Source organism: Pempheris klunzingeri, chromosome 3, assembly GCF_042242105.1.
Source record: "Pempheris klunzingeri isolate RE-2024b chromosome 3, fPemKlu1.hap1, whole genome shotgun sequence".
NCBI classification, from domain to species: Eukaryota; Metazoa; Chordata; class Actinopteri; order Acropomatiformes; family Pempheridae; genus Pempheris; species Pempheris klunzingeri.
Genome location: NC_092014.1, coordinates 19,383,993 through 19,402,309, shown reverse-complemented (window position 1 = coordinate 19,402,309; position 18,317 = coordinate 19,383,993). Strand labels below are relative to the sequence as shown.

At 41.5% G+C, this 18,317-nt stretch overlaps 1 protein-coding gene across 2 annotated transcripts in view; it reads right to left on the bottom strand.

The window, feature by feature from the left end:
- LOC139198642 (phospholipid-transporting ATPase ABCA1-like) overlaps nt 1-14,614 on the bottom strand; it is a 39,536-nt gene extending 24,922 nt beyond the window's left edge. For both annotated transcript variants that reach the window (XM_070827551.1, XM_070827552.1), the window contains exons 1-7: nt 14,513-14,614; nt 10,546-10,654; nt 9,266-9,359; nt 7,611-7,752; nt 7,302-7,420; nt 2,538-2,659; nt 345-536 (exon numbers count right to left, since the gene is read on the bottom strand). In XM_070827551.1, coding sequence (XP_070683652.1) covers nt 345-536; nt 2,538-2,659; nt 7,302-7,420; nt 7,611-7,752; nt 9,266-9,359; nt 10,546-10,611 — 735 coding nt within the window. In that variant the 5' untranslated portion in view covers nt 10,612-10,654; nt 14,513-14,614. The remainder of the gene's footprint in view (nt 1-344; nt 537-2,537; nt 2,660-7,301; nt 7,421-7,610; nt 7,753-9,265; nt 9,360-10,545; nt 10,655-14,512) is intronic.
- Between the last annotated feature and the right edge of the window lie 3,703 nt (nt 14,615-18,317).

Here is an 18,317-nt window from a genome sequence, read left to right as displayed (position 1 = left end):
CTTAAAGGACACAGTCCCTCTTCTATTGTCTGTCTCCCCTCCTAAGATCAGTACTAAAGAACACAATGTTTTTCCCACCTCTTGTGTGGTTTGCCATTGTGACTCACGTTGAGTCACAGGTTTTATGGGAAGGGAAGATACAGGCAGAGGAGAGGTGACGTTGGACAAGGACGGTGTGTGTGTGCACTTGTCCACGATTTCCCAACTTATACACCCAAGTTAAACTATGGAAATAAGATTCATGTTTTTAAGAATATTTAATTTATCTTGATTGTGATTTTAAAGCTCAAATACATAGTAAAATCACATCTAGTCAATGTGTTTGACTCAGCTGATAAACTCACCCGGATAGGTTTGAGGAAGTCCAAGTTGGACAGGAAGTGGTTCTGCGCCTTGTCTAGCCAATCGCTGGAGGACTTGCAGATGATCTCTTGCGTCAGGCTGGACACGTTGCGGTCAGCGATGTGGACAAACTCCTCCAGGGGCGTGGTGTTACAGAGGTCTCTGAGATGGAAGCCGAAACCTTTCGTCAGCACCTGAGCAGAGAAAAAGAGAGCACAGTGGTTCAGAAAGAGCAGTGAATTATGAAATGCAGACGTGCTACATATAATGAGACGACAGAGGAGGAGAGAAAAATGTTAATATGAAAACATAGTGGCAGATCTCCTTCGACTTGGGTTCATTTTACACTCACTCTTCAGTTTAAATTAATACTACACAATAAATGTTTTAAAGGTTGTCCTGCCATTAAATACATGGCGAGTAACAGCGCTTGTGTTCCTCACACAGTTCCCTTGGTGCTTGTTGTTGACTCTTTAAAGATTGTTATGTATCAGTCTAAAAACAATGATGTTCACACAGAGGTATTGCAGTACAACCTTGAAGGAAAGAGATGGTGTGAATGTTGATGCTGGGGCTCGCCAAGGACATGTTCATGTTTTCAAGACATGTAATCCAAATAAAACTCCACTCCTACAGACTCAACTGATGATAAAAGTATCTTTGTCATTTAGAAATGGTTTAACACATTATTTGGAAGAGGAAGCAGGCAGAGTAACACAACGTCCTTTTATGGCACATTAGAGCATTCAAGGACCGGACAGAGACTCTGATAGAGTCGAGATGTTAGTGAGCGAGTGTCTCTGTAAGTGTGTGTGTGTGTGTGTGTATGTGAGAGGGAGAGAAAGAGAGGGAGAGAAAGAGAGAGAGGAGCACACTGACTTATCATCTAAATGTCCTTGACCAGTCTGTGTTATGCCATCATGTCCATGAGAATACAGATTGTAAACACACACACAGACACACACCCACACGCATGAGTCCTGGCTGGTAATCTTTCATTGGAAAAACATCAGGGCTTACAGCAGTTAGTTTGGAGGATTGGGAATCATACTAATCTGATGGAGAAATCCAAACATATTTTTCCGTTGAGGGATTTTTATGTTCATCTATTTGTGAGTTTGCTCTTGTGCATCTCATTTCTGCTTTGTGTTTCATATTGTCAAACAATTGACAAAATTACTGTTATTCCACGTAACGAGGAGGGAGCAATAATAACCCTGCCTTCATTTTCACTCTCCTTAAATAATGTTCCTAATGACCGTCCCGGACTAACGGACAGTCATCCTCTCCAATCTTTCGACGTCTGGGAGACGGGCGCCGGGAGACAGGGATGGATAGAGTCGAATCAGATGGTGTAACGTGGATTGGTCTTTGAGCCCCTGTCTCTCCACGTGAGGAGAAATGGGGAGGGGGAGAGGGGAGAGGAGCCGTTCTGTCATGTGACACCAGCCCTCCTATTGCAAAGCAGGGGTGATGTGGTGGGCTGGGATGGGAGCTGTTGTTGAGGTAGACCTGTGCAGCCGAATAAGTCAATGTATGAGTGTGATATTGGGTTACACAAATAAACCTGACTTGACTGGGAGAGTAGTAGGCGTGTGCGTGTATGTGTTAGTGTGTATGAGGTTGCTGTGAAATAGATCATCGTGTGAGCTAGAAAAATAAATGGCTCGCAGGAAGAGAGGAATGAAACTCGGAGCGAGCGAGATAACAATGATCCACAGCGGAGACATCAGTGAGAAATACGGAAACCAGAAAAATGTTAGAGAATCAGATTTTTTGTGTGAAATAAATGTAAGGAAGGATGAGTGTGAGGCTTTTGGTGCCCAACAGCATCTACACCCACCCACCCCCCCACCCACAGTGATTTTTCTGCTGGGTATTAAGGGCTTAGCTGTGCCACAGCAGAATCCTTTGGCCCAACACATACTGTCAAGCCAAGGTCATTAGATTTACGCCCAGGCAATGTGGCCAGGGAAGTGTTTTTACCTTATATATGAAGTGCACAAAATAATACTGTACTGTTGTGTGCTTTGGCACTGAGGCAATATGAGCAGTCAGTAATTATATCATTTACTGAAGGGATGGGAAAGGAGGATTTATTACTATTTAATTTAGAATATGTGGCAATGGCAATATCTGGCAATATATCAAGCAATCGAGTAAATTCAAAATCCTGAGAAAACTGTAACTCCTACCTTTTCTAGATTGACGTCAGCTTCCACTATCTGCTTCACTGCGTGACGAGGAAGTGAAGCATTGTGGTGCAGGAAGTGGGAAAGGGTCTCATTGTCACGCAAAAAGTCCTTCAGCTTGAAACCTAGAAGAAAAACGAGAAGCATTGAGTCAACCAACTATGACACATAGTTGTTCCCATGTCTTTTCCACTGTAATGTTGCAAACCCGTTTACTATGCAATGACCATGTGAAACAAGTCATAAAATATATTAAAATTCCTCTCCATGATTTAATGCTCAATGATAACCACAGTATGTAACACATCTCTAATTAGTGGACTCATAAGAACCTATCATTGAATTAAATGACTGATTATGCCTTTGAATACTGAAACTTTGGAAATGCACGCTGACCTCTCTGAACTTGGAGAGCTTTTTGTGCTTTTGCTGCATTCCAAAGAAGTCAAACCCATTTCTGAAACCGGCCAGGGTCAGCCATGTGGTTGCACACGCGCTCAAACACACAAAGCTCTGAATTTTGTTCTCAGCCGGGGTTACTGCAGGGCGTTCCACTTTGGTCCACATACTGCTACCAATCTTCCTCTCTCTCAAACTCTGTTCCTCCCTAAATCTCCCTGTCTCTACCTTTCACTTACTTTTTCATACCCTGAGCCACTTTTTTTTGTACAAGAACTTGTCCTGGACTTTGGTGAAACTAGTTAAGAGGAATCACGCAGATAGAACAGGAATAGGTTCTGCAGCCTGCAGGTACACAGCAGACTGTTTTGGTTATTAACAGCACTGTCTCTATTTGTTGTGTTCCTGCATACTTGAATGTTAGCTTCATGAATCAAACGCAACTGATTATTTCACTACTGCTCTGGATTAGTGAGATGAAGGAATGAAAGAGAACTCCTGTTACAGCTCTGCCAGTTTATTTCACTCTACTCTGTTCTCCTCTTCTGTTCTCTCAGTTTAAAACTTGGTAATGCTCAGTGTTTTAAATGCTTATCTTAAAATATCTTCCGTATCCCACTACCTCTCTTCCCGTCCCTTCATCTGCAGTAAATCTTTTTCTACTTGCTATGTTTTTTATGGCACTGATGACACACACACACACACACACACACACACACACACACACACACAGGAAACACTTTGCCTCTGTTGAACTGAATCTCCCTTGGGAGGAAGTGAAAGAGAACAGTGTGTTTCTGTATGTTAAGAGGCCACATGTGTGGTGTCCCTCTCCCTTACTGCCTCCATGGCTGTGCACTAGAGTGTGTGCTATCCGAGTTTGAGGTGTGAGTGTGTGATACGCATCCTTAACATTCCTGCTGTCCATACACCTCTGTGCATGTGTGTGTGTGTGTGTGTGTAATCGTGCACCTGTGCCTGTGTATGCATGTGTGTGACCTCAGCTCTCAGGAGTGATCAACTAGGGAGTGCTAATAAGGTGTGATCAGTGTCCCAGTAGGAAGTCACCGCTCCCATGGTGCGTTGCATCCAAAGGCCCTTAAGGACACACCAGACCGAATGGAGCTACCTCATTGAAACGGAAAGTCTGGCAGTACTTTGTGTCATCAGCAATGGTGCTTGTTTGTTTGTTTGTATGTGTACATTTCATTTCCTTGTTTTATCTTATCTGGGTGAGTTTGTCTTTATTTGCTCTGCGTTATCGGGAACAGAGAGGGTTTCTGAAGTATGACAATGTAAGAAGTAACAAACCTTTTGGGTTTGTGCTTGTTTTTCCTGTGTTGGAGCCAGCTGGATACAAGGGTGAGCCCTACATTAACACTTACAAGTCTGTACATGCCTCTTGTGGTGCCTATCCGGTTTTAAATTACGCGATACTGACATCACGGCAAAAGATGACTGCTGCACAAATTCTAACAGCGGAGAAATAAATCCACAAAGAGAGTTGGAGGAAAAGATACTGAGAGCTGTTTGTGAGAGCCTATTAGAGCTTTAGACCTCTAAAACAGGACATTTCTGTGAGGTGATGTTATTTTCATTAGTTCCCACTGTCCAAAGAGCTATTTTAAGTGTAAGCTTGGTTTTACCACTCAGGCTGGCGATATTCAGTAAGAGTAAGAGTTGATGTAGACATGCTGGACTGATGTCTATAGTTTAGGGGATATGTAATCATTTTAGTCCTCAAGGTTCCTTAGGCAGAGGTACATGGATCTGTGTGTGTGTGTGTGTGTGTGTGTGTGTGTGTGTGTGTGTGTGTGTGTCTATGCAAACTCCAGAAATATGTGTTCAAGAAAAAAGGCTGTACAGTTTTCTCCAGCTTATAAAACCAGGCTTAGACATATCAAACCTTTGAATTAAAGCCTTCAGCGAGATGAAATATGAGGATGTGGAAAGCTAAAAATGTAGGATGTTCTTTATTATGCAAATCCATTTTCCGCTTCACTTTTGGGTAGACAGGTGGGAAGGTAAGAAAAAAAAACCTGTGGCATATGAAAAGCTCAACACTAAGGATCAGACCATGTTTATCTCTAATCTATCTCTCTATTTAGATCCAAAAATATATCATGACTGTGTTCTTAAAATGTCTGTTGATTTTCATTACAGTGCTCCTGTACTGTCAGAGAGCAGAAATGCATTAGACCTGATTAAATAAAAGTATATCCCATGTGATTCATCCAGTTATCCTATGGGGAAGAAAACTCATCCCTCTCTCCAACCCTTTACCGTCCCCTCTCTGTCAGCGTAAATCTCATCCGTTGACCCCGTCAGATGTTGAATTATTAACCTACACGTGAGGGGCTCCACTCTCCGCTCTTTGATCCATGCTGTTTTTTCTATAGCATCACTCTGTATCAGCAGTACTCTGTTTGTTTTCTCCTGCATCATGAATGACGGTGCTGACTCCCCACACTACATCGGTGCATTCCCTCACGTAGATTAATGACAAACACAGAGTGGAATATGGGATTTAGCGCCATTGGACTGCTGTGCATTTAGAAATCATTTGGAATGAAGCCTCATTTAAATATTCAAAGGGCTGAGTAAAAAAACAAAAGACCAAAAAAGGTCAACACAGACCCCTGACTCTGTTCATTCCAGTTAAATTCTAATGACCCACAGATGGTAGATAAGAGGAAAGAAAGAAATAGATTGTCTTTTTCTACATGTAACCTCTCCTTTTTCAGGCCATGCCGTGCTATGTAGGTCCATTACATAACATACTGTACCTCTGGGCTAACGGAGCAGACGGCAGCCAAAACAATGAGAAACCTTGACTGTTCTGCTTTGTTGCAGTTTCTATCGCACACTCTGCTCAATTTACCGTTATATTAGGGTCTGATGCGAAACCCAGCTAATAGCCCTCTATTTATAGTAACTAAATGGAGCGATGATCCCATGTGTATCAGATATATATTGCTGTAGCAAGGCGGCACTGATGGAATAAACAAAAGGACGCTCCATCTAATTAGACGCCTTCATTTCACTATAGCAATTAACTGAGGTCAGTGGTTACATCACTGCTGTTTACTGCTCCTTCACTCTGCCTTCCTTGTGTTATGCACTATTGTAGTTATAGTTGTTGCACTATTATAACACACTAATTTTCTTTTTTATTCCGATTGTCTTCAGACACATGGCAGGCTGGAAAACAGACTGCACTCTTCCCACGTGAGAGAAATGGGTGCTGGATTGAAATGAAAAAATCTTTTCCACTGAGAAAGCTAATGTGTCTGTCTGACTTCTGCTCAAGTGAAATAAGGTAAGTGCAGAGATCAGCACAGCCCTCTTTCCTATTTTCAGGCTGCTTCGACTGAGTCAGCGCAAAGGAGTCGTCAACAACGTGTTATTTTAGAGAGATGACCTATCTCTGCTGCACAACAGCCATGGTCACGGCGATTGATCGTGGCACTAAAATTTAAGATAATGATTAAATGCGTCTGTAAAACTGACAGCAGGACGGCTTGATTTAACACAGTAAGCAACGTCATTCCAGTCAGAGAAACTGCATTTTCTACCAGATCAGGGCAGTGATTTTATGATGATTGTCACAGTGGTGCGCCATTTTCTGTCTTTCCTGTCTGTTGCCACCACAACTGCCACGTAATAACAGATGTTAACACCCACTGGCTTCTGGGAGCTGGGCCCACCACCTCTGGCAGGCAGTGATAAGCAAGGGACATGTTACACTCACAGCTCTGCTCTGAATGCTACAGCTCCATAAGCTGCTGCACTGCAAAGCTTACCTCGATGAGTCACTTTGCATAGTTTAGACATGTTGCAGATCAATTTTTATCGCTTTGTACTATTGAGTAACATCACTCACTCTTTCTTTTTCGACCTAAATCCTTTACAACAACATTGAGTATCTCTGACTCAATAAATAGTTTTATTTATTAATTATTTTGGCAAGAGATGGGGCTTTTAGAGAGGCTGATTAAAAATAATGTCTTGAAATATTTTTGGGAGACGACCATTTCAGGTAGACTGAACAAACTACAGTCCTCTTTGGTTTCAATAGATAATCGCTAGTATCACATATCTTGACAAAAACGACTTCCTTCTTCGAATTTCAGGAACCTAACTATTTTCCAAGCTGAACTCAGAAGCATTCGCAGCAATGTATGGCTCAACTATACATGTGATTCACTGACACAATGAAATCATATTTGCATGTGCAGTTGTGTGGCAAGCGTTCTTTTCTGTTCAAATGAGCATGCAGGCAGGAATTTATGACTTGGTGATCAATATGAACGGCTAGGTGACAGAACTCATCACTCAAAAAAAAAAAAAAAAAAGCTATGTCCTTACGAGCTGTGTTCTTCTGCAGCTTCCTGAGAGCCCTCAACAGCCCCTTGTAGCCCTCGTAGCTTTTATCATTCTGACTGTGCAGCAGGATCTTCTTGGCATCGATGAGCAGACGGGAGATTCTGGTGATGTTCGCAGAGAGACAGGAAGGAATTAGACACACTCGAAGCCTGAACTCAAAGCCTGAGAGGTCCTCTTGTCATTTTTGTAAAGGACTATTTTATAATTTTTGTTGATCAAAACAATGAATAATTACACAAAGCTTTGCACTATGTGAATGCAATGAGTCAGAAAGAGGGCCATGATACTCACATAGAATCATTGAAGTTTCCCACCACCCCGGGACTCTCTCCAGGGGTAGGGTTGCGGAAACAGGGGTTGTTGGCGTTACAGATGATGCCTTGTACCCAGGGAAGGGTGCCCGCTGAGGGCATGGCCTTGTTGGGGAAATGGCCTGGAAATGAAAAGGACAGCAAACAATTCTTATGATCAATTTTAAATTTGGACTTAGATATCATTAAAACAGAGAATCATCATAATTCAGTGATGTCAGTAGGCCTCACCGGAGAATATAGAGATACATTGTCACTCTTGCAAATCAGGTGAATCCTGCCATTATAAGAGCCTTGTCTGAGGAACTAGTTAATCCACTTTACTCTCCACCAAACAAACCTACCCGCTAAAAAGTATTCCACTGTGTGTAAATAATTTCCCAGTTGTTTTAACTGGAGTAAAGAGGCCCTTTGGCTAAACTATTGTTACACATTTTCGCAGAACTGGGAACCAGAAAGAGTGGCCTCATTACAGAAACAGGACTTCCGACTCATCATGTACACAAACTATAACATATAGCCTTTGGAACCAGATTTAACATTGACATTATCTTTACAGTTGTTTGAGATCTTATCAGCTCATTGCTACTGTTGCAATTTACTGAGCTAAACAAGCTATTTTACTGAAAAGACGGGATCAGGAGGTTGACCCACTTATTTGGAGTTCACTGTGTTAAATGTCTCCAGACTAACTTGTGATACGCTATCATTTGGTATCATTGGTTTTGCTCTTAACAGGGCAACTGGTGTGGTCAAACAAATAAAGTGATCACATGCCAGCTCATATTGATTAAATAACTGCACTTGACTTGTTCTAATACCAAACTTTAACCTGTACCAATCTATTTTAAAATCTCTTCCATGGAACTGGCTTACCTGAAACTCATCCAAGAGATCACACGTTCAGAATAAATGCATCAAACCCCTCTGAGTGAATTAACTAAACATGAAGATACCTGTAGGTTTTCAATAAATAATAATAAATACTCTTATGAAACTCAGTTCCAGGTGGCTGTTTTCCTTCCTCAGGATGTTTTAAACCTGTGATCATCTTGAGTTGAAATGTGGTCCAAGTTGTGAAAGCAGTTCTGCTGACGATTACATTGTAATTCCCTTTTCCAGGAGCTTAAGGTCCTATCACATGTTCACAGAGTGCAAACAAATATTGACAAATCCAACCGATCCTTATGTGAGAATAACATGGAAACCTTGGACTAACATGTTGATCTTACCAAGAACAGCGCGGTAAAAGGCAAACTAAATGTAGTCAATGTCTTAGATCGGTAGAATAAAAGACTAATGTCCATTAGCAGGAGTAAAATTAGACACGCAATTGTATTTGAGATAAATAAGACAAAAAAAATTAATGCACACTTTCAGCTACTCCCATCTTGATTTGAGGTAAACATAAAAAGGCACTAAATGAACAATTCTTAGGGTTTTTCCTCTTATCTTGGGAATAGTTTGATTATTCTGAGGAATTCAACTACACTTTTAATGCAACATCTGCAATTGAAATTTCTTTCTGAAAGTATTTAAAAAGCAATGAGACTGAATTCTTGTATTGCATGAAGTCAACATAATGTTTAACACCCTCCCTCCCTTCCTCCCTCCCTCCGTTCCCTGTCTCCTTACATTCATGTTGCTCGTAGGGTGGATAATGTATTCGGACTGAGATCAGGATGAAGAAGATGAACAGAGGCCAGATGATCTCAATCAGCAGCTGAATCTAATAAAGGAAGAAAAAAAGATGATCACAAGTCTCATCTAAAAATAATGTAATATATTTTTTTTGTGTTTAGAAGATTTTGTGTATTTTCAGAACAGCTAAGGTCTACTGCTTTGAAAGAGTTTAATGTGTGTATGTGCATGTGTGCGTATATGTGTGTGTGAGTGTTTGTGTGTGGTGGGCACTGTCAGCTGTTGTCTTTTGTAAACAGTAATCCCACCATGAGTCTGGGTAAAGTATATGGGTTAATAGGGGGAGACAGAGCGAGGCGGAGATAGAGGTCTGCAGGGTTTAGAGGACTATGAGTTCGTCCATCTGTTCCATATGGTCCCTCCACTTCAGCTGCCCGTGTCCCAGCCCTAACCAGGCGGCAGACAGGCGTGGGGATAAAGACTAAAGGCGCTGTCTTAGAAAATGCACTGTATCTCTTTGTTGGAGATAATTGGACTGGATGTCAAGCAGCCACAGCCGTCACTTTGAGGAAAGGTTCCCGCTTGATGGTCAAATGGCTTAATTGTATGCAGATGAGCCTCCTCACATATAAAGAAGCACTGTGCTACAGCTTGGAACTGAATTTGATTTACATAACTTTTGAATGTGTGGGCATTGCCCAGAACAAGATGGAAAGTGGACAATGGACCATGTACTGCAAAATGTGTCATCATCCAATCTTTGACTGACTCACAGTAATCTGTGGACTGCGATGCTTTTCAGCCCAAGTGGCTCAGAGGAGACTTACATCATTTTCATTGTTGTTGGCTGCATTGGAACCATTAACATAAACATCTAGAGGGCCTTTGTGATGCCCTTATGACTAGTCATGTGGTACTGGAAACATCATCTCTGATTCAAAGTTTATGCATTAAGCAGCTAACTTCAAACAAGAAGACGATGCAACGTAAGCTAATGATTTTGCCTAGCAGCATATATATCTGAATACTGTATGTGATACTGAGACTTTTGAAAGGTAAATATAAAGGCATATGTCTTCTATGTGGATCACAAGTAAAATCAAATGAAGAAATGATCTAAGAAATTAACATCAGGGCTGAAACACTAATTTTCAATGAATAAAAAACAGTAAATAAAAACAAATTGCCAAATAAATAATTGGCTGTGTACTGTGCTGTGTACTCATACAGTCCATTGTTCTTATGAGTCAGTCATCGGAGGCACTCCTACTTACAGTCTGTCTCCGTCGGTAGGTGAAGTTCTTCCAAAGCAGTAAACCCAGTTGAGTGGAGACAGCCATGTTGACGTCTTCCCAACCTCACTGAGCACGCTTCAGCTCCTCACTGCGAACGCAAAAACACAAAGAGACGGTCAGCCACTGCACACATGCGCATCAGGCAACACTAGTGCTCAGACAGTCAACATTCTCCTCACTGTGAAAAAGCCCAAGATTAAACAAAATCAGCTAACGAACCCTCAGGAGCCCAGCTATGTACCTATGGGAGAATAAAAAGATTCACGAAGAAAGAAAAATAAAAAAGTCACCTCTGCACACATTGACGAAAAAAATTCATGTGAAAACAGAACAGAAAGTCCTGACATCAACAAACCATAACCAAGCTCATGCAAGTGTACCAAATATAGCTGTAACGTCCTGCTGATCGTGCCACTATAGGGGAAGAAAAGCAGTGTGGAATCACAAACCCTTCATCAAAAATACCATAGAGTCAAGGAAAAAAAGCCGTCGGGAACACAGCAAGCATTACCTGGCTGCCGATTTTTATATTCACGGACAGAAAACAACAGTCGCCTATTGAAAACTTTTTCAACTCTGACACGCAGACCAACCAAAAGTGCAGCAACACTCGGCGGATGAAGTCGACTGATGACTGAGGAAGGCTGCTAACCGCTGCAGACTCATGTCCACTTGATGTAGGCCGTCCAAAGGTCAAGCTACACTTAAACTGAGAGGATGAGTGGGTGGTGGGGAGTTTTCATGTGGCGAAGGTTGCTGTTTTTCCTGATTTTCACCTTGTACACCTCAGTATCACGTTTGATGTAAATGTAACAAGAAAGCTTCACTTTAACCCTGTGTAATCCCCATTGTTCAGTCTAAAGAAAAAGAACCCACTGATTAAACAGCATTAGTGGATTTGCGCAAAATTATGTCATAAACACTTTTACATTTATTTTTTTCTGGACTGGCTTTGTCAGATTTACTGAATGGCATGTGACTCATCCCGTATGAAGACCTGTGTGGGATGCACACTTGTTAATGCTTATTTGTTTATTCTATCTGCAGATTCAAACATCCTTTGGATTTGTAATCAGATTTGTTTTATGCAACATGCTTGGATCACACCACCAAGTCCAACATTTAGATGACAGACTACAGGAAAAAAGACCAAAATACTCACTGCAAGACGAGTTGTATTATGGCAAACATTGAACAATTTCCATGTTTAAGACACCCACCAAGTCCATGCAATATTTTACACCAAGTATTGCCAATAATAATGCAATCGCCTCATTTGTGTGACTGATTCTTCAAATCTGATGGTTATTCATAATGCTGAATGCCCTGTATGCAGAATAAAGCCGATTGGATGGCACAGAGAGTGGAACAACAGCACAACAATGTCAAGGACACAGCGATGTTCAAACATGATCGTCTCCACTGATCATCTGCTTGTGGGCTGAGTACAACCACCCTAATCAAATCATTAATCCAGTTTTCTATGACACCACATTTTCTCCAATGTAATCTAATGACACTGTAGTCACATCTAACCACATCACATTCAGTCTCCACTTACTTACAGGGTGAATCTAATTTATACCATGGCTGCCAGGATTTATGCTTTCTAGCATTTAATTGCCAGAGTGGATGACCAAAAAAGACAACATGGTAAATAGAAATCATAAAATATAACATCAAAATGTTACTTTTACTTTTAATTTGACTTTTTCTACCAGTAACTCTTATTTTCCACAGTTATGTGTAAATGGCTGTATTAAGTAAATCCACTGGAATGTATGAAATGTCGCAATAAAAACCAACAGGAACTTTGGGATCAGCAAACAACACAGTGACCCATGTGCAATATCTGCTGCACCGGTACATCTGTTGCCCCTGTGAGTCACTTGGTTTAATGGCAGCACTCAGGGCACATATTTAATCATGTCACTGAGAAACAACGCAGGATACCTGCTGTGGACTTACTGAAAGTCACATGATTGAAACAAACAAATATTCACTGGCAACTCAACTGGCCATTTGACTGGACGAATTATCGCAGAAGCAGATAGGATGATTTAACAAGGGGCGCAAAATGAAACCCTTTAACAACCATAGAAACGACATTAATCCCTATATGGCTGCAGGGCTTAAAAACAAGCACAACAATCAGCACACGCTTGTCGTTAGCCTCAAATTAACATTTTCTTTGCTCACACAGACGATGTGAGTTTTTTCTTTTTGTCTTTAAATGCTTTCAACCGCACAAATCCTATGAAAGGAATAAGAGAAAAAAACACCACCTACATTCCCATATTGTGATCTACAGTGTTGCTGTACGAGTGGGTGGACGACAATGTGTACAGTTTACACCTTCTTCATATCAGGCACACCTTGAATGATATTTTTTATCCTCTTTCCTCCTAATTATATTCCAGTTATTGACTATCAATTTTGGTACCCAAGTACCTGGTACCTGTTTACATGTTTATCATTCATCATTACATCAGATTGTCATACATCAACTTGCACTGGCTTGATTCTAACACGGTTTTCTGTAGTAGCTCGACTCTTCTACCCTCCATGAATTGAGTGGCTTTGTAAACACTGTGGCGAAAGCACATCTTATGCAGAGATAAGGGGGCTCTGCTGAGTGTTGAGCAGCACAAATGGTGCAGAGCCAGGGCGCCCCTAGTGGTGGACACACGAAAAACCTTCATTTTATACTTGTTTACCATCAATTCTCGCTCACGTGTTATATCACACTCATACAGGATTTTTTCCCCCTCCATTGTCTTCACTGTTTCCCGACATCACTTCACAGATCGTTCAAAATGGAAGACAAACGGAAAGGACAGTTCATTTTTAGCCTTTTTCAGTCGATACAAGAGCGTCGATGCTTTGAGAGAGACGTCTTTACTGCTTCAAAACACGGGGGGAAACATAGATGCATTTCACAGCTCCATCACTGTAAACATGCACATGAATGAAAACACTAAAAACAATCAGCTGCATTGCTGCGATGACTCCTCACAGGTTGTGAGCACAAAAAAAACAACAACAAAAAACTGAAAAAATGACAGAAGTGAAAAACAATGCTACTTGTCATGAAGGGGGGCATCTTTTTCACTGTGACCCAGAGTCAACATTATGACAGACTGTCAAAACCCACCGTCCGAGTGACTTGTGTTGCCTGCTTGTGTTTCATTGTTCTGTCTGTGAGGTTACTGTCGGTCATTCGCGATGCTGCCTCAAAGCAGCGTCAAGTCAGCGACAAGTAAGACGAACATGGCTTCAGAGAGGAAGTGCAACAAATGGGACTTAAAAAAAAACTACCATTAAATGCCCCTCTGTAACCTTAAAACGGAGCAATCCCGTGGATTTAAATCTAATAGAAAGAGACAATGTTTTAATTTAATGTCTGCTTCTCATTTTCAACTTTAAGCTTTATATTTTCTGTCGTTGCAGCGAGGGCTTTTATTTTGTTGAAGAGAGAAAACCGGAAGTCTTGTGTTTGACTTTAGATAACTTGACAATAGTCCTTTTCACAGACGGACGGAGAAGACATTCAAGAAACGTGATAAAAGAGCAAAAACCAGCAAGGACAGCACTTGTCATTTTACCTGAACAACAGCTTTGCATTAAACATTTAGCGTCCATTCAGCACATTACTATTCTTCTTCACCTCGGCGACGTTAAAATGAAAAAAAAAACTCCAACAAAAAAAACAAACAATTACTGTACAGCAATTGGCATTAAAGACCAAAATCATTTTTGATTTTGACATTTAACCACTCAGAACTAAAAAATAACACTAAGCTGACAACATATGCAGAAATAATGATATGAAGATATGTTTTAACTGCAACACATACATCTCTTTGTTGATCCAACAAAGAAACTCACAAATCCAACCCAAACTCCCATCACCAAATAAAAACAGAAAAAAAAACTCCAAACTCACCAGCCTTGACCCTGGACGGTGTGAATATCCACTATTTCTCTTTTCATAAACTGAAATCCAGAATAATTTATGAGCGGTAAATAACCCGCACTCCTCCGCGGCTCTGAGTCTAAAAAAAAACAGTTGATTTTTCCTCCAGCAGGCTTTTATAGCGCTGCTCGATGCGGAGCGGAGCGCAGCAGCAGCAGCAGCAGCACAGGAGGAGGAGGAGGAGGGGAGGAGAGGAGAGGAGGAGAGGAGGAGGAGGAGGTAACCTGCGGTCACCGTCTGAGGCTGCTCCATATATGGCAAAGCACGTGCGGAGTCAAAACATCTCTTAAAGGGACAGCGACACCTCTGCACCTCACACGCGCACTGCTTTTCAATTTATGTCGGCCTCAAGAGGTTTGTGGGGAAACATTGAAGTACAACTATAAGTACCAGTGGCAGGCTGGTAATACAACTACTGACAATGATCATCATTGCAACTCTGCAACAACTTACATATTCACAAAGACGAGGCTGCACAGTACTGTGCAAACATTTCAGGCAGGTGTGAGGAAATGCTGCAAAGCAAGAATGCTTTCAAAAATGTAAAATTCAATTATTATTCTTATTCATTTACAAAACACAAAGTGAGTGAACAGAAGAAAAATCTCAATCAAATTGATATTTGGTGTGACCTCCGTTTGCCTTCAAGACAGCATCACTTCTCCCAGGTCCACTTGTACACAGTTTTTGAAGGAACTCAGCAGGAAGGTTGTTACAAACATCTTGGAGAAATAACCACAGATCTTCTGTGGATGTCGGCTGCCTCAGATCCTTCTGCCTCTTCATGTGATCCCAGACAGACTGGATGATGTTAAGATCAGGGCTCTGTGGGGGCCACACCATCACTTCCAGGACTCCTTGTTCTTCTTTACGCTGATGATAGTTCCTAATGACATTGGCTGTATGTTTGGGGCTAATCAGGCACCTCCCTGATGGTATTGCATGATGGGTACATTTCTGCCTGTATTTCTCAGCATTGAGGACACCATTAACCATTGTACATAGAGATTTTATGTTGTTGGACACTGTTGGTTTTTATATCCCTGTCTTTTTTCACCTACTTTTTATCTACATAATAAGTTTATTCTTTTTTTTATTTTAAGTTTGTCTTTGTTCAGCTTTGATGTCCTTGATGTTATGTCTATTTCTGTCTTCCTGTAAATTGCTCTTGAAAGTGTCTCTGTGAACAGATTAAAACCCACATTTGCTTGGGTTCGCCTTTGCTGTCTATACTAGATCCTTCAATACCAATCAGCCTGTTCTGCTGCAATAGATTTTAGCGTGTTTACTTTCTGTTGGATCCTGTCACCACCACTAACCCCAAGAGGGTGGAGCAAAGAGGATTTGGAGGTTGGCTGTCAGAAGCTTGCATGCAACATATGGTACATGGTACATGTACATGTACATGCAGGCACTGCCAACAGGACTCAGCTTTCTCGGCCAAAGTAGCAGACACAGAGGTCTTTATTGCTTCAGATGACCATCTACCATCAAAACTGACTAGACATTCGAGTGGTGAAATTTCCATTTAAGGAAACCCATTTAAAGAAAAAAGGGAAACTGTGTGAAAGCTCTAATGTTTGCAAGTTCTTACATCACCTAATTTAGGCCCGTGTTCTCTATAGCTACGAAGAAAACACGTTTGAGTCATTGTTTGAATTATTAACACTGAGAAAAGTGTAACAATATATACATTGCTTAATTAAGTTTCCCCTGGTGACATAGAAGAGCATAGCTCTACGTCCTGAGGCTGAGCCCCAGACAGCCCTGTCCAAATTTAAGCCCTTTGCATCTGAAAGCAACAAATCTGCAACTTCAAACTTTTTTCTGGTGTAGCTGGTGTAGGGCAAAAAGGGAAATAGATCTATGTGGATCACAGAACATAGTTTCTGTTGAATTTGAAAATACAGTGAAAGAAATAGGGAATCTGCAGGGTAATCTGTTCAGACCACAAACTGTTACACTCTATCAGTCTTGTCTCTCCAAGTCTCCACACAAACCTCTGTGGAATCAAGTGTCACCTTGCTGACATCCTTCTCCTCTTTCTTCTTCCTGAAAAGCAACGCCGTAGGTGAGTGTGAATGTGGATGTCTGTCTGTATGTGTGTGTTGGCCCCGTGACAGACTGGCAGCCGCGTAGTACCTACCTCTCACCCAATGTGTGCTGGGATAGGCTCCAGCCCGCCATGACCCTGAACAGGATAAGCGGCTTAGAAAATGGATGGATGGATGGTAACTTGGCATTGCTTCATTAGCACTTGCTGCTTTCATCCATCAAACTGAGAGTCAGACCACAAGAGGGCAAGGACGGCAGGCCAGTGAACCTCGCAGAGACGCACAATACACTATACACCTTCAGTGCAGCAATACATGGTGGCACATGCACTGATCTGGATAAGAAACGGTATTCTTTTGTTTCATTTCAACCCAGCTTATCAGTCTACGTTGCTGTTTCTGGTGCCTGCACAGTGCACTGTGTCACATGCCTTGTGAGGATGACAAGTCAAGGTTGTTTGGCTTCAGTTTTCAGTTTACATTTGTCAGAGGAGACTCCAAAAGATTTTGTCCCAGGTATCCATAAATGATTTTGGTCCGACTTTTGTTGTCTGTAACTGTGATGTAAGAGTGAGAGTAAAGCTGAAACATGTCTCATGTTAGACCTTGTTCTTGATGTTACTGTGATTCACGTCAGTCCTGTAGTTCCACGTTCCTCTCTGCTGAATGACTGATTAAACAACAACTATTTTCCTTTGGGGATATTATATACATTTTCTGACTGGGATCATATCATTTGAAATCAAATAAAGCAAAATGATGGTGGGTGTTTCTTACTTTGTTAGAAACCAATAAGAAAGCTGTGACTGCTTGTCACTCCTGACTGAGCACTTACTGTCACTTTGAAGACCTACAGAAGACTATGGCTTTCAAATTACTCATTTTTCAAAACTTCTAATACTAATCTCCACTTCACCCAGACTTAGTTTATGAAATGTAGCCTCTAGTTTTTTTTGTGGATTTCAGTAGATGACAAAAAGAATGCCCCTCTAACAACAGCCTTCACATGAAGTACAAACATTCACTGCAATATTTCCCAGAAAATGCACTGTGTTCTGTACTATTTCACTGCCCACTCAGTGAATGAGTCCCAAAAACTTGTCCACCCCACTGAGTGTGGCTACACAATGACAGACTGTCTTGAGCACGGCTGCTCTGTTACTGGACCACTCTACTGTCCAGCAGCATTCAGTTCAGGAGCAACATGTCATCAGACCCCAATGTCTGCTTTAATTTGTGTGAATGCGTGGCTGCCTGCCACCCACACCAGACTGAACTAAACCAGAAGGTCGTCTGAGAGTGGACCTTGTTAGCAGAAATACTAAAAGGCATTTTGCCTTCATGGTGATAAAGTGAGAGGCAAAGAGAGGAGAGGGAACAACTGCACAACATTCCTTGTGTTACACTTCAACAGTGCCTGCAGATTTATAATCACACATGGTCACGGCATGCCATACCTCTCTCCACCATGTTACACGCAGAACATTGTGATCCTGCACTGCATTGTTATTGTAGGGAGCCATTACAAAAAGATGGAAATTAACCACAGCTGACTCCACACTTACACCATCTTAAAGTCCTCCAGAAATCGTCAGAATTAAGAGGATAATTTCCCGCTAACACTAATCCTATTTGTTTACTGACTAGCTTTTGTTGATGTTAGAGGAAAGCTGCAGGAGCCTGATATACAGTCCAGGCGTACTGATGTACAAAGAACATGA